The following is a 15,358-nucleotide window of genomic DNA, read 5'->3' as shown; positions in this document are numbered from 1 at the left end:
TGTCAACATCTTGACTATATATCCTATTAATTTTGCAACTCATTTCATGTATGTTTTCATGGAAAACAAGGACATTTCTAAGTGACCCCAAAGTTTTGAACGGTAGTGTACACAGAAAAATAACATATCTAGATATATTCTAGCATATAGAACTCTAGGGTCTATTAAAAAAAAGATTTACAAACTACACAATAAGAAATTGTGCATTTGCTAATGCCCTACAAAATACAAACTAAAGAGAGACATGGAAAAATGCACAGATAAACCAAACTGAAATACAGTGCCTTTGGAAATTATTCAGAACCCTTGACTTTTTCCACATTGTTAGGTTACTTATTCTAAAATTGATTAAAAAAAATGTATATTTCCCTCAATCTACAAATTTCTGCAAAAATGTTTTAAATAAAAAACTGATATCACATTTACTTAAGTATTCAGACCCTGTACTCAGTACTTTGTTGAAGCACCTTCGGCAGCAATTACAGCCTCGAGTCATCTTGGGTATGACGCTACAAACTTGGCACACCTGTATTTGGGGAGTTTTTCCCAGTCTTCTCTGCAGATCCTCTCAAGCTCGGTCAGGTTGGATGGGGAGCTTTGCTGCACAGCTATTTCCAGGTCTCTCCAGAGATGTTTCGATCGGGTTCAAGTCTGGGCTCTGGCTGGGCCACTCAAGGACATTCAGAGACTTGTCCCGAAGCCACTCCTGTGTTATCTTGGCTATGTGTTTAGGGTTGTTGACAGGTTGGAAGGTGAACCTTCGCCCCAGTCTGAGGTCCTGAGCGCTCTGGAGCAGGTTTTCATTATGGAGCTCTGTACTTTACTCCGTTCATCTTTGCCTCCATCCTGACTAGTCTCCCAGTCCCTGCTGCTGAAAAACACCCCCACAGCATGCTTCACCGTATGGATGGTGCCAGGTTTCCTCCAGACGTGACGCTTGGCATTAAGGCCAAATAGTTCAATCTTGGTTTCATCTGACCAGAGAATCTTGTTTCTCGTGGTCTGAGAGTCTTTACGTGCCTTTTGGCAAACTCCAAGTGGGCTATCATGTGCCTTTTACTGAGGAGTGGCTTCCATCTGGCCACTCTATCATAAAGGCCTGATTGTTGGTGTGCTGCAGAGATGGTTGTCCTTCTGGAAGATTCTCCCATCTCCACAGAGGAACTCTAGAGTTCTGTCCGAGTGACCATCGGGTTCTTGGTCACCTCCCTAACCAAAGCCATTCTCCCCCAATTGCTCAGTTTGGCCAGGTGGCCAGCTCTTGGTGGTTCCAAACTTCTTAAATTTAAGAATGATGGAGGCCACTGTGTTCTTGGGGACCTTCAATGCTGCAGCAATTTTTGGTACCCTTCCCCAAACCTGTGCCTCAACACAATCCTGTCTCTTGAGCTCCTCGGACAATTCCTTCGACCTCATGGCTTGGTTTTTGCTCTGACATGCACTGTCAACTGTGGGACCTTATATAGACAGGCGTGTGCCTTTCCAAATCCTGTCCAATCAATTGAATTTACCACAGGTGAACTCCAATCAAGTTGTAGAAACAGCTCAAGGATGATCAATGGAAACAAGATGCACCTGAGCTCAATTTCAAGTCTCATAGTAAAGGTCTGAATACTTACGTAAATGTGATCCGTTTTTAACTTTTAATAAACTTGCAAACATTTGTAAAAACCCGTTTTCCTTTTGTCATTATGGTGTCGTGTGTGCAGATTGCTGAGGATTTTTTAAACATTTAATCAATTTTAGAATAAGGCTGTAATGTAACAAAATGTGGAAAAGGCCAAGGGGCCTGAATACTTTCCGAAGGCATTGTATGCATTGTGAATTTGCATCACCCGCATGGACAATGGAACGTAAAGGTTGGATGCAACAATGAGCACAATAAAAGACAGACAGGACAGACAGAGACAGACTTTACCTCCTGGCTTCCTATGCACGTTCCATACCAGTCAGAGTGGCTGGGAGCAGGGCTGAGTGAGTGCGTGAATGCGTAAGTAGTGCATTAGCTTAGAGCGCAGACAGACTAACAGGAACAGCGGCCGTGCGCAGCTGGTGGCCGTCCTATCGCCTTTGACCACAGAAGATCGACCGTCAATTTCTGTTCATTTCCACTGTTTGTCAACACACCCAACAGGTGATCCAAGCACTGCTGACATTCGTATAGGTCTGCCTGCCCACTTAGTTCCACTGTGACTGACTGACACATTGCCTTGAAGGATCCATTGTGAAGTGCCTATGGCTAAGAGGGCAGGTCAAACCACTAACACCTCGTGCTTGTGCTGCACACACTAGAGGTAGGGAATGGGAAAGCTATGATTGGGGAGTGTCTAAGATTAGGACATCTTCACTCATCAATGGTGGGAAAGCTACCTGCCATCTTAGCTTAACAACATGACCTTCTACACTCAAAAAAGCCTCAGAGAAACTCATGTGAAGTGAGTGGAGGCGAAGAGTGATTTGCTACAGTGCCGAAGGCTCAGTAGAGGGGCTAGGCAGTGTGTGTGTGTGTGTGTGTGTGTGGATGTATGTATGTATGTATTTGGGGCAGGTGCGTGCGTGCAGCATCTGGCCCAGAAAGCATAGCACCAGCGGTAGAGACTGGGGGTCAAAGGTTAGGGGTTAAAGTAGAGGCGCGCTCCACTGGTGAGCGGTGTGTGCATGCCAGACAGCAGTAGAGGAGGTAGGCAGCAGTAGAGACAGAGAGGGCAGGTGGTGTATATCACCATGACCACGGCCACCTGGGGGCCGTAGCGCGTTGCTCACACTTACACTGGGGTGCAGAGGCTGCAGGCGGCCCGTCAGGGAGTCCAGGCCCGGGGAGTGGGGTTTGGGAGTGGCGGCCCCCGGCTCGTACATAGAGAAAGCCTGTCTGTCCCTCCGGTGGGCGGGCACAGCCGAGGACACGGCTAGGCTGGAGTGGTCCCCTCCCCTACCTCCCCCGCCTCTCACCCCCCCTGGCCAATGTGCCGGGCTGCCTCCTCCCCCGCCTCCCAAACCGCCAGCTCCCCCTCCTCCTCCGACCTGGCCCCCCCGCAACGCACTGTTCTCCGTCTGCATCCGCGAGATCTACGGGAAGAGGTGGGGACGGGGGGAGGAGGGTCACCTGAATGTTTCAAAGGTCACACGGACACGCATCCACATACACAGGTACTGTACAGGGAGCTTCCTTTAGCTAACTACATACTAGACATGGATGAAGGTAAGACTAACAGTTTATAGGGAGTCTATGCTGATGGGGGGGATATAAGGGCTTAAACTGGCTTGCATGTTAATCTAGTGAGTATAACTACATGCTGGGTTCTCTTAACCAAATAAACATACATATTGGCAGTACTGGGGGTTGATCTTTCGTATCTTGGAAAATAAGAGAACTACACATGCATTGTTAATTGAGGTGTACGGCGGGGCTGCTCTAGCCCACACCGTTTTACCTGTATGTACCTGTCAAACTATCAACACTGGAAGAGAACTGCTGTGCATTTTCCAAGTGTGTGTGCAGGGGCTGACGTGTGTGTGTGTCTAGGGGCTGATGTGTGTGTGTCTAGGGGCTGATGTGTGTGTGTGTGTGTGTGTGTGTGTGTGTGTGTGTGTCTAGGGGCTGGTATTTCTCCATGTGTCAGACATGAGTGATGATAGACATGGGACAATAGCTCAGGCATTCATGAGAACAGAACACAAACCATGGAGAGACGGAACGGAAACAAAGTGACTAAATATGGTGTAACAGATGGGAACAAAACCTGATATTTGACACAGTGAGGAACGAACTGCAGTGCTTACACCAACAGATACTGTTCTGAGCTGCACAATTTGCTTACAGTATAAGGACAGCTCTGGGAACAGAGTAGACCAACACCGATAGTGACAACACACTAATATACTGAGGCAAAAGAGATACATCTTCCACTATAATTAGAAAAGCACATCTTGGTGCATAATAAACTTTTAGACATATTGAAATTCCTCCAGTCTTTCCATCATGCATGCTTCCCTCCATCACTCTATCCATACCTCCCTCCCTCCCTCCTCTCCCTGTCATCCTCCCTCCATTTTTATCTCGTCTCCCTACCTCTTTCTGCAGCCGGCGCAGCTCTTCACTCAGGTTGTTGTTGACCTTCATCAGCTGCTGGACTTTAGCCTCGGAGGAGGCCAGGGCCTTCTTAACCTCCAGGTACTCCTGCAGAGTGATGGGCCCGTCCGACAGGTCTGACGAGTCCATGCTCTGAGGGAACACACACACAGAAATATAATTAAAACAATCTAAAAATACACACACAAGTAATCGGGAGTCGTTTATGTGGGTTATTGTCTGTGCAATAAGCTGCACTAGATTTCATCATCCCTCAGCAGTAAATGGAGAAGTCTGAGCACAGCTTAAAATAACTACCTTTTCACATTTAACACAAACTAAATTTGAGAAATCTCTTTTCAACTGGAAATGACTTTGAACAGCATCCGCGTCCATTCACAGCTCAGCCACATCTGAGAAGCACAGAGCTTCTGTCTGTATGAGACCAGAACAGAGCTTCGTCACAAAGTGAACCTTAAATTCTCATTTTACTGCAGCTTTTCCACCACGTCCTGTGACTGTGGGCGCCTGCTTTAACAGGGTTTTCACCCCCCTCTCCTCTTGCACTCCCTCTCCTCCCCTGCTCGTGGAACAATGCTCCTCTGATTGGAGACCCAGAATAGCTGTGATGTCACTGTGGAAGTATGTGGCAGCAGGAGCAGCACTGCCACTCCCGCAAGGCATGCTGGGACAGGCGGGGAGCAAGACACTGCTGGGGATAATACTGCAATCACTAGAAGAAGCTAAGAAGAACTTTCTGATTTAGGATCAGTTTTGCCTTTTAGATCACAATGAATATGATTACATGGACGGGGGGGACCTGATCCTAGATCAGCACTTCTATTTTGAGATGCTTGACACGTCTGAAGTGCCTCTAATAACTCTGAGCAGGGACCATAGCACCACTTCCTGGTCACTTAGCTCCATCCCTTCCCTCCTCCATGTCTCTTAGTGCACATTTTAACCATCTATTTACTAGGTTTAAGGGGAATACTTAGCCTGTTCTCTGGTACTCTAATGTTGGCCTGTAGAGAAAAACATAGCACAACGGTTTGCAATGGAAAATGAAAACAAGAGCTTCCTATTAGGCCAGTTCCGAATAGTACCTCCCCCTTTCACTATGTTTCAGGCTGCTTGGTGCCTAGTGAACACAGGCCTGGGGGTGTATTCATTAGTGCAAAACGGTGCAAAACGTTTCCCATTGGACAAATTCAGGTAGATCCCGTTTGATGCCTAAATGAACACAACCCTGCCGTCCTTCTGTGCCCTTCTCTCCTCACCTTGGCCCGGTTGTTGCGCTGCGCGTTGTTGTTGTTCTGAGTGGTCAGCTCGCTGTCCGTGTCCTCGTCCGACGCTACGCTGTCGTAGTCATGCTGGTCGTCATCGGCCCCCAGGTCCAGACTAGAGTCTACAGGGTTGGATCAGAGCAGAGCAATAACATAGGCCCTGGCTCAGGAAGAGATAGGATGTGAGGAATCGGAGAAAGACGTACTGAGATTGAGCCACAGAAAGACCTGGAAAACTACAGCTCAAATAGTGAACCAGGCAACCCCGACCCCGCCGTTTAAAATACATCTCAGTAACTTCTCCTTTTCACTCATACATTCGCAATGGATGGATTGACTGAAGTGCGGGCTGAAACACATTCATATCCAGAGCATATTTAATTCATAAAGATGGCGTTTGAACTGGCTCAGTCCCTGTCCTCGGTCCTCTCCCCTCTGCTCCCCTTCCCTGTCCTCGGTCCTCTCCCCTCTGCTCCCCTTCCCTGTCCTCGGTCCTCTCCCCTCTGCTCCCCTTCCCTGTCCTCTCCCCTCTGCTCCCCTTCCCTGTCCTCTCCCCTCTGCTCCCCTTCCCTGTCCTCTCCCCTCTGCTCCCCTTCCCTGTCCTCTCCCCTCTGCTCCCCTTCCCTGTCCTCGGTCCTCTCCCCTCTGCTCCCCTTCCCTGTCCTCGGTCCTCTCCCCTCTGCTCCCCTTCCCTGTCCACGGTCCTCTCCCCTCCCCTTCCCTGTCCTCTCCCCTCTGCTCCCCTTCCCTGTCCTCTCCCCTCTGCTCCCCTTCCCTGTCCTCGGTCCTCTCCCCTCTGCTCCCCTTCCCTGTCCTCTCCCCTCTGCTCCCCTTCCCTGTCCTCTCCCCTCTGCTCCCCTTCCCTGTCCTCTCCCCTCTGCTCCCCTTCCCTGTCCTCTCCCCTCTGCTCCCCTTCCCTGTCCTCTCCCCTCTGCTCCCCTTCCCTGTCCTCTCCCCTCTGCTCCCCTTCCCTGTCCTCGGTCCTCTCCCCTCTGCTCCCCTTCCATGTCCTCGGTCCTCGGTCCTCTCCCCTCTGCTCCCCTTCCCTGTCCTCGGTCCTCTCCCCTCTGCTCCCCTTCCATGTCCTCGGTCCTCTCCCCTCTGCTCCCCTTCCATGTCCTCGGTCCTCTGCTCCCCTTCCATGTCCTCGGTCCTCTGCTCCCCTTCCATGTCCTCGGTCCTCTGCTCCCCTTCCCTGTCCTCGGTCCTCTGCTCCCCTTCCCTGTCCTCGGTCCTCTGCTCCCCTTCCCTGTCCTCGGTCCTCTGCTCCCCTTCCCTGTCCTCTCCCCTCTGCTCCCCTTCCCTGTCCTCTCCCCTCTGCTCCCCTTCCCTGTCCTCTCCCCTCTGCTCCCCTTCCCTGTCCTCTCCCCTCTGCTCCCCTTCCCTGTCCTCTCCCCTCTGCTCCCCTTCCCTGTCCTCGGTCCTCTGCTCCCCTTCCCTGTCCTCGGTCCTCTGCTCCCCTTCCCTGTCCTCGGTCCTCTGCTCCCCTTCCCTGTCCTCGGTCCTCTGCTCCCCTTCCCTGTCCTCGGTCCTCTGCTCCCCTTCCCTGTCCTCGGTCCTCTGCTCCCCTTCCCTGTCCTCGGTCCTCTGCTCCCCTTCCCTGTCCTCGGTCCTCTGCTCCCCTTCCCTGTCCTCGGTCCTCTGCTCCCCTTCCCTGTCCGAGGTCCTCTGCTCCCCTTCCCTGTCCGAGGTCCTCTGCTCCCCTTCCCTGTCCGAGGTCCTCTGCTCCCCTTCCCTGTCCGAGGTCCTCTGCTCCCCTTCCCTGTCCGAGGTCCTCTGCTCCCCTTCCCTGTCCGAGGTCCTCTGCTCCCCTTCCCTGTCCGAGGTCCTCTGCTCCCCTTCCCTGTCCGAGGTCCTCTGCTCCCCTTCCCTGTCCGAGGTCCTCTGCTCCCCTTCCCTGTCCGAGGTCCTCTGCTCCCCTTCCCTGTCCGAGGTCCTCTGCTCCCCTTCCCTGTCCGAGGTCCTCTGCTCCCCTTCCCTGTCCGAGGTCCTCTGCTCCCCTTCCCTGTCCGAGGTCCTCTGCTCCCCTTCCCTGTCCGAGGTCCTCTGCTCCCCTTCCCTGTCCGAGGTCCTCTGCTCCCCTTCCCTGTCCTCGGTCCTCTGCTCCCCTTCCCTGTCCTCGGTCCTCTGCTCCCCTTCCCTGTCCTCGGTCCTCTGCTCCCCTTCCCTGTCCTCGGTCCTCTGCTCCCCTTCCCTGTCCTCGGTCCTCTGCTCCCCTTCCCTGTCCTCGGTCCTCTGCTCCCCTTCCCTGTCCTCGGTCCTCTGCTCCCCTTCCCTGTCCTCGGTCCTCTGCTCCCCTTCCCTGTCCTCGGTCCTCTGCTCCCCTTCCCTGTCCTCGGTCCTCTGCTCCCCTTCCCTGTCCTCGGTCCTCTGCTCCCCTTCCCTGTCCTCGGTCCTCTGCTCCCCTTCCCTGTCCTCGGTCCTCTGCTCCCCTTCCCTGTCCTCGGTCCTCTGCTCCCCTTCCCTGTCCTCGGTCCTCTGCTCCCCTTCCCTGTCCGAGGTCCTCTGCTCCCCTTCCCTGTCCGAGGTCCTCTGCTCCCCTTCCCTGTCCGAGGTCCTCTGCTCCCCTTCCCTGTCCGAGGTCCTCTGCTCCCCTTCCCTGTCCGAGGTCCTCTGCTCCCCTTCCCTGTCCGAGGTCCTCTGCTCCCCTTCCCTGTCCGAGGTCCTCTGCTCCCCTTCCCTGTCCGAGGTCCTCTGCTCCCCTTCCCTGTCCGAGGTCCTCTGCTCCCCTTCCCTGTCCGAGGTCCTCTGCTCCCCTTCCCTGTCCGAGGTCCTCTGCTCCCCTTCCCTGTCCGAGGTCCTCTGCTCCCCTTCCCTGTCCGAGGTCCTCTGCTCCCCTTCCCTGTCCGAGGTCCTCTGCTCCCCTTCCCTGTCCGAGGTCCTCTGCTCCCCTTCCCTGTCCGAGGTCCTCTGCTCCCCTTCCCTGTCCGAGGTCCTCTGCTCCCCTTCCCTGTCCGAGGTCCTCTGCTCCCCTTCCCTGTCCGAGGTCCTCTGCTCCCCTTCCCTGTCCGAGGTCCTCTGCTCCCCTTCCCTGTCCGAGGTCCTCTGCTCCCCTTCCCTGTCCGAGGTCCTCTGCTCCCCTTCCCTGTCCGAGGTCCTCTGCTCCCCTTCCCTGTCCGAGGTCCTCTGCTCCCCTTCCCTGTCCGAGGTCCTCTGCTCCCCTTCCCTGTCCGAGGTCCTCTGCTCCCCTTCCCTGTCCGAGGTCCTCTGCTCCCCTTCCCTGTCCGAGGTCCTCTGCTCCCCTTCCCTGTCCTCGGTCCTCTGCTCCCCTTCCCTGTCCTCGGTCCTCTGCTCCCCTTCCCTGTCCTCGGTCCTCTGCTCCCCTTCCCTGTCCTCGGTCCTCTGCTCCCCTTCCCTGTCCTCGGTCCTCTGCTCCCCTTCCCTGTCCTCGGTCCTCTGCTCCCCTTCCCTGTCCTCGGTCCTCTGCTCCCCTTCCCTGTCCTCGGTCCTCTGCTCCCCTTCCCTGTCCTCGGTCCTCTGCTCCCCTTCCCTGTCCGAGGTCCTCTGCTCCCCTTCCCTGTCCGAGGTCCTCTGCTCCCCTTCCCTGTCCGAGGTCCTCTGCTCCCCTTCCCTGTCCGAGGTCCTCTGCTCCCCTTCCCTGTCCGAGGTCCTCTGCTCCCCTTCCCTGTCCGAGGTCCTCTGCTCCCCTTCCCTGTCCGAGGTCCTCTGCTCCCCTTCCCTGTCCGAGGTCCTCTGCTCCCCTTCCCTGTCCGAGGTCCTCTGCTCCCCTTCCCTGTCCGAGGTCCTCTGCTCCCCTTCCCTGTCCGAGGTCCTCTGCTCCCCTTCCCTGTCCGAGGTCCTCTGCTCCCCTTCCCTGTCCGAGGTCCTCTGCTCCCCTTCCCTGTCCGAGGTCCTCTGCTCCCCTTCCCTGTCCGAGGTCCTCTGCTCCCCTTCCCTGTCCGAGGTCCTCTGCTCCCCTTCCCTGTCCGAGGTCCTCTGCTCCCCTTCCCTGTCCGAGGTCCTCTGCTCCCCTTCCCTGTCCGAGGTCCTCTGCTCCCCTTCCCTGTCCGAGGTCCTCTGCTCCCCTTCCCTGTCCGAGGTCCTCTGCTCCCCTTCCCTGTCCGAGGTCCTCTGCTCCCCTTCCCTGTCCGAGGTCCTCTGCTCCCCTTCCCTGTCCGAGGTCCTCTGCTCCCCTTCCCTGTCCGAGGTCCTCTGCTCCCCTTCCCTGTCCGAGGTCCTCTGCTCCCCTTCCCTGTCCGAGGTCCTCTGCTCCCCTTCCCTGTCCGAGGTCCTCTGCTCCCCTTCCCTGTCCGAGGTCCTCTGCTCCCCTTCCCTGTCCGAGGTCCTCTGCTCCCCTTCCCTGTCCTCGGTCCTCTGCTCCCCTTCCCTGTCCTCGGTCCTCTGCTCCCCTTCCCTGTCCTCGGTCCTCTGCTCCCCTTCCCTGTCCTCGGTCCTCTGCTCCCCTTCCCTGTCCTCGGTCCTCTGCTCCCCTTCCCTGTCCTCGGTCCTCTGCTCCCCTTCCCTGTCCTCGGTCCTCTGCTCCCCTTCCCTGTCCTCGGTCCTCTGCTCCCCTTCCCTGTCCTCGGTCCTCTGCTCCCCTTCCCTGTCCTCGGTCCTCTGCTCCCCTTCCCTGTCCTCGGTCCTCTGCTCCCCTTCCCTGTCCTCGGTCCTCTGCTCCCCTTCCCTGTCCTCGGTCCTCTGCTCCCCTTCCCTGTCCTCGGTCCTCTGCTCCCCTTCCCTGTCCTCGGTCCTCTGCTCCCCTTCCCTGTCCTCGGTCCTCTGCTCCCCTTCCCTGTCCTCGGTCCTCTGCTCCCCTTCCCTGTCCTCGGTCCTCTGCTCCCCTTCCCTGTCCTCGGTCCTCTGCTCCCCTTCCCTGTCCTCGGTCCTCTGCTCCCCTTCCCTGTCCTCGGTCCTCTGCTCCCCTTCCCTGTCCTCTCCCCTCTGCTCCCCTTCCCTGTCCTCTCCCCTCTGCTCCCCTTCCCTGTCCTCTCCCCTCTGCTCCCCTTCCCTGTCCTCTCCCCTCTGCTCCCCTTCCCTGTCCTCTCCCCTCTGCTCCCCTTCCCTGTCCTCTCCCCTCTGCTCCCCTTCCCTGTCCTCTCCCCTCTGCTCCCCTTCCCTGTCCTCTCCCCTCTGCTCCCCTTCCCTGTCCTCTCCCCTCTGCTCCCCTTCCCTGTCCTCTCCCCTCTGCTCCCCTTCCCTGTCCTCTCCCCTCTGCTCCCCTTCCCTGTCCTCGGTCCTCTCCCCTCTGCTCCCCTTCCCTGTCCTCGGTCCTCTCCCCTCTGCTCCCCTTCCCTGTCCTCGGTCCTCTCCCCTCTGCTCCCCTTCCCTGTCCTCGGTCCTCTCCCCTCTGCTCCCCTTCCCTGTCCTCGGTCCTCTCCCCTCTGCTCCCCTTCCCTGTCCTCGGTCCTCTCCCCTCTGCTCCCCTTCCCTGTCCTCGGTCCTCTCCCCTCTGCTCCCCTTCCCTGTCCTCGGTCCTCTCCCCTCTGCTCCCCTTCCCTGTCCTCGGTCCTCTCCCCTCTGCTCCCCTTCCCTGTCCTCGGTCCTCTCCCCTCTGCTCCCCTTCCCTGTCCTCGGTCCTCTCCCCTCTGCTCCCCTTCCCTGTCCTCGGTCCTCTCCCCTCTGCTCCCCTTCCCTGTCCTCGGTCCTCTCCCCTCTGCTCCCCTTCCCTGTCCTCGGTCCTCTCCCCTCTGCTCCCCTTCCCTGTCCTCGGTCCTCTCCCCTCTGCTCCCCTTCCCTGTCCTCGGTCCTCTCCCCTCTGCTCCCCTTCCCTGTCCTCGGTCCTCTCCCCTCTGCTCCCCTTCCCTGTCCTCGGTCCTCTCCCCTCTGCTCCCCTTCCCTGTCCTCGGTCCTCTCCCCTCTGCTCCCCTTCCCTGTCCTCGGTCCTCTCCCCTCGGCTCCCCTTCCCTGTCCTCGGTCCTCTCCCCTCTCTCACCAGTAGGGCTGCTCAGGCCTTTCCCTTGTTGTCTCCTCTTGGCGTCACTCAGGATGTCGATGATCAGCGTTGCGAACTCACGAGCGTTAAAACGGGCCAACTTCTGTCTACCCTGAAAGACAAAGACAGGCAGGGGACACATTCAACAACCCACCGACACATAGACCCATGTCTGCAGGAGCAAAATGAGGTCAGACATTTTTGGTGTATTATTGAAGCAAACACTAAATTGGAGCCACAGTCTCTGGTATTGCAGTCCTGTGGTCACTGGTCATGTGGTGTGGAAAAGCACAGTCATAGGGGCTACAGTTGATCTTCGGAAGAGAGACACACACACTAAACATTGCACCTAGCAATTCGCATGCTTGTGTTTGTATAAAGGGACAAAAATGCAGGCTTTGTATCCATGTGGTTTCAATTCTAAACATGGTCCAACCGTGAGCACACAGTCATCACAATTCATTCTCCTCATCCTCTGTGTGTGTGTTTTCTCCCTCAGTCGCTCTGGCATGAAACAAAACACACTACTACTGACCAATCAGCTGGCTCCAACGCTATTCAATCCAATACTAGCTGGGGATCTCACTGTGGTGAGGGTACTGATGTGTTAAGGCCTATGTTTACACTAACGAGCTAGCCAACTGATGGAGGACACAATCACACACAACCCCTTTAATTTCCCCTCACCATCCTCCACAGCTGGAAAATCTCTCTCACTCGCTGTCTCTATATCCCACTGGCCAGTGCAGAAGCTCAGACATCCCAGTGCAGCCACAAAACTATTAATAGAATTTCATCCCTCTCTCCTTCTCCATTTCAGCCCAGACGTTCTCTTTCTTCGCCTGCCCTTCTGTTCTCACTTTTGTTCCCGTTTTAAGATCTGTCGTGCTCTAGGAGGATTTATCCGTAGTCCCTTCTACTGCCTGCCTGTGTCACTGTGATTAACATCGCCTTCAGCCTGCTGGTATCACTAAGCTTACACAGCAGTTGGAGAAGAAGAAATACGCATAGGAACTAAGATATTCAGGCATTTGCTGGCAGTCACATTTTTATTCATTTGTTGTGTGTGTGTGTGTGAGAGAGAGATAGTAGTAGTGGTTACCTGGTTGCGTGTGGCTGAGTATTCGGGGTTAACAGGCAGGAAGGGCACCGCGCTGCGCTCCGTCACCAGAGTACTGTGGTTCTGAGTCGTCAGCCACACTGGGAAAGGGGACGAAGGACAGAAAGAAAGAGATAAATTATCCATCGATGTGTGAGTGAGAGAGAAACAAGGTAATTTCAGCTGGAACACACCCTGCCTGCCACCCACACAATAACACGGTGCACAGCTCCACTGGAACAGACTTACACCTTCTCTCCTCCTAAAATGTCCTGGTATACCTTGAGCTGTGTGTGTGTGTGCGCTTGTGTGTGTCCAGCTCTCTGCCTCTACCCCATCCTGCTTACCTGCGGAGAGTATGTCAGACAACGCAGTCTGACTGCTCCACCTTCTGAGAGAAAGCGAGGGAGGAGAGCGAAAGAGAGACTCCAGAATTCCTGAGGCACTTCCTCACCAACTCGCTCTCTCCTTCTCTCTAAATTGCCTCCCTCTCTCCATCTCCCTCCTTCTTTCCCACTCTGTCTCCCCCTCTAATTTTAGACCTCACCCAGTGCCCTTTAACAGACTTTGTTGATGCGTTTCTTTATGTTTCCTTTCTAAACAGTGACTCCTTCTCCCGGGGGAACAGCCAACAGTAGGGCTACATCCCACATGGCACCCTATTCCCTTTATAGGACACTACTTTTTACCAGGGCTTGGTGAAATGTAGCACACTATATAGGGAATGGGATGCCATTTGGGACGTGGACCCAGAGTGGCCCAAACAGATTGCATGACTCAAAAAGGCAAAAGACAGAAAGGGGCGCAGGATGGAGAGATTCTAGAGAGGTGGAGGAGAGGGAGAAGCAGGGGATGGGTTACACGGGAGAGGAGTCTCACCTGCATCGTTCTCCCTGCGGTCCACTTCGTCATACACATCCATGGCCAGCTCCTCAAACAATCGATTGTTCAGCTGTCACACACACACACACACACACACACACACACACACACACACACACACACACACACAGTGATGCAGACAGTGTACACAAGACCAAGACAAACATAAGCAATGCACACCAAAAGAACAAATACCCGCGAGGGAAAAATATACACCACACACACACACTTAGAATAATAGAGCAAACTGCAGGACAATCATGAACAGCAATACTGTCAACACAAACAGTAGCACTACACTAAAGAGCTCGGCCCTTTTGCTGCCTGGGCCAAAGGAGAATCGATTATACCATACACAGAAAATGGAGAAAGTCATACTCCTCTGTCATAGACAATTAGAGTCACTGATACAGACATGGCCCACTGCTTCAGTTTATTATCAGATTAGATCGTGCTCTGGGTCGTGTTCATTAGGCACCAAATAGAAGAAAACAGACTGAAAATGGGAGGGATACCTGGACTTGTTTTCCATTTCCAAACATTTCAAAATGTTTTCCCTTCTGTCCAAATGAACACAAACCAGGAAGTTAAGGCTGTATCTATATGGTTAACTCTAACCCATGACCCCAAACCTTTGACCACCCAGCACTACTCACCGCTTGCAGCTTCTTCTTAGCTGCCTTGGCCAGTTCTGAGAGGTCCAGGCTACGCAGACACACAAACAGACACAATGCCACAATGAAACAACCACAGACACAAACAGAGAGAGAGAGGGGTGAGGAGAGAAAGGTGAGGAGGTGGACGAGATGGAACGGGGGGTGGGTTTCTCAGGGCGGTGGGAGAGGTGAGACAGCAGGGGTGTCAGGAAATGAAGCAAAGGCCATGGCAGATAATCAGGTGAAATATATAGGTAACTGACAAAATAATGGAAACACTTGAGTAAATGAGAGAACTATATTAAAAGCAGGTGCTTCCATACAGGTGTGGTTCCTGAGTTAATTAACCAATTAACCTCCCATCATGCTTAGGATCTGGTAGGAAAATGCAGGGCAGGCCATTATTTTGGCTACCATGGCTATGCCCCCATGGGATGACAACGCCCCCATCCACAGGGCATGAGTGGTCACAATGGTTAGATGAGCATGAAAACATCGCCCTATTAAGACACTATGTTGGTGTTTCCTTTATTTTGGCAGTTACCTGTACCTCCTTCCATTTCGGTTTGACAACATTTAAAACGATAGGCCTAAGTACTTGTATTATCTACAATGAGTACTGGTGGTCGAGATACAGTAGCCAACCTGATAATGGGATAAAATACCAGCCTCCTATTTAAAAGCAAAGGGCTCTCATCACTGTTTATTGAATCAAGACATCATAAAAGGTAATACTACTATATAAAAAGGTAGACAGAATAGTACAGCAATTCCTCCCTCCTTCCCTGACACCAGCAAGAAGATGACGAGCCCATGGGATAAAGAGGAAAGGGGGTGGGGGGGGGGGAGAAAGAGAAAAGCGAGAGATACCTCTGTGTCGGACACTTAGGGCGAGCTCTGCCTCCACAAGCGCAGCACAAATGGAGAGAACAGAAAACGAGTGAGCGAGACAAGAAAGAGACAGGTAGAAAGCAAAAGAGAAGGCCCATATTCACAAAGCACCTCAGAGTAGGAGTGTTGATCTAGGGTCAGGTCCCCCTCGGTCTATATAATCGTATGAATTATTATCTAAGGTAATACTGATCCTAGATCAGCTACTCAGACGCTTTGTGAATACCGCCCACTAGTTCTCCACTGCTCACAAGAGTAAACTCCAAGAGTATAGTACAGTATAGTACAGAGTATAGTACAGTAAGAACAGTGTTGTAGAAGTCCATTGTAGCTCAGCAGACAGACATGCAGTCAGTTTCATTAGTGTAACGGGGGCCTTCCTCTCCTATCTAGCAGTACAGACTGACTTAATGGCAGGGCACAACCTACTGGTCAAAACACTGCAATACAATAAAACTATTCCTAACACTTCATTGTCGATTCCAGAAAATCAAAGGCATTGCCAGAATATCCTGTCACGTCAAAGACAATAATGCCCAGTAGAGAATCTCATTTGAAAACACTTTTTAGTCCAGGATTAGCCTTAAATCTGTGTCTGAAAAC

General features: G+C 54.0%; 1 protein-coding gene across 3 annotated transcripts in view; it reads right to left on the bottom strand.

Moving 5' to 3' along the window:
• LOC106580798 (ARF GTPase-activating protein GIT1) overlaps window positions 1-15,358 on the bottom strand; it is a 28,160-nt gene that overhangs the window by 6,174 nt on the left and 6,628 nt on the right. For 2 of the 3 annotated variants that reach the window (XM_014162234.3, XM_014162235.3), the window contains exons 9-16: window positions 14,735-14,761; window positions 13,865-13,913; window positions 13,206-13,278; window positions 12,330-12,427; window positions 11,228-11,339; window positions 5,350-5,477; window positions 4,070-4,222; window positions 2,770-3,066 (exon numbers count right to left, since the gene is read on the bottom strand). In XM_014162234.3, the coding sequence (XP_014017709.2) occupies window positions 2,770-3,066; window positions 4,070-4,222; window positions 5,350-5,477; window positions 11,228-11,339; window positions 12,330-12,427; window positions 13,206-13,278; window positions 13,865-13,913; window positions 14,735-14,761 (937 nt within the window). The remainder of the gene's footprint in view (window positions 1-2,769; window positions 3,067-4,069; window positions 4,223-5,349; window positions 5,478-11,227; window positions 11,340-12,329; window positions 12,428-13,205; window positions 13,279-13,864; window positions 13,914-14,734; window positions 14,762-15,358) is intronic. The other variant, XM_014162236.3, reaches the window with a different exon arrangement.

The sequence above is a fragment of the Salmo salar genome, chromosome 20, assembly GCF_965601325.2.
Source record: "Salmo salar chromosome 20, fSalSal1, whole genome shotgun sequence".
In the NCBI taxonomy this organism is placed as follows: Eukaryota; Metazoa; Chordata; class Actinopteri; order Salmoniformes; family Salmonidae; genus Salmo; species Salmo salar.
This window is presented reverse-complemented; position numbering and strand designations above follow the sequence as displayed.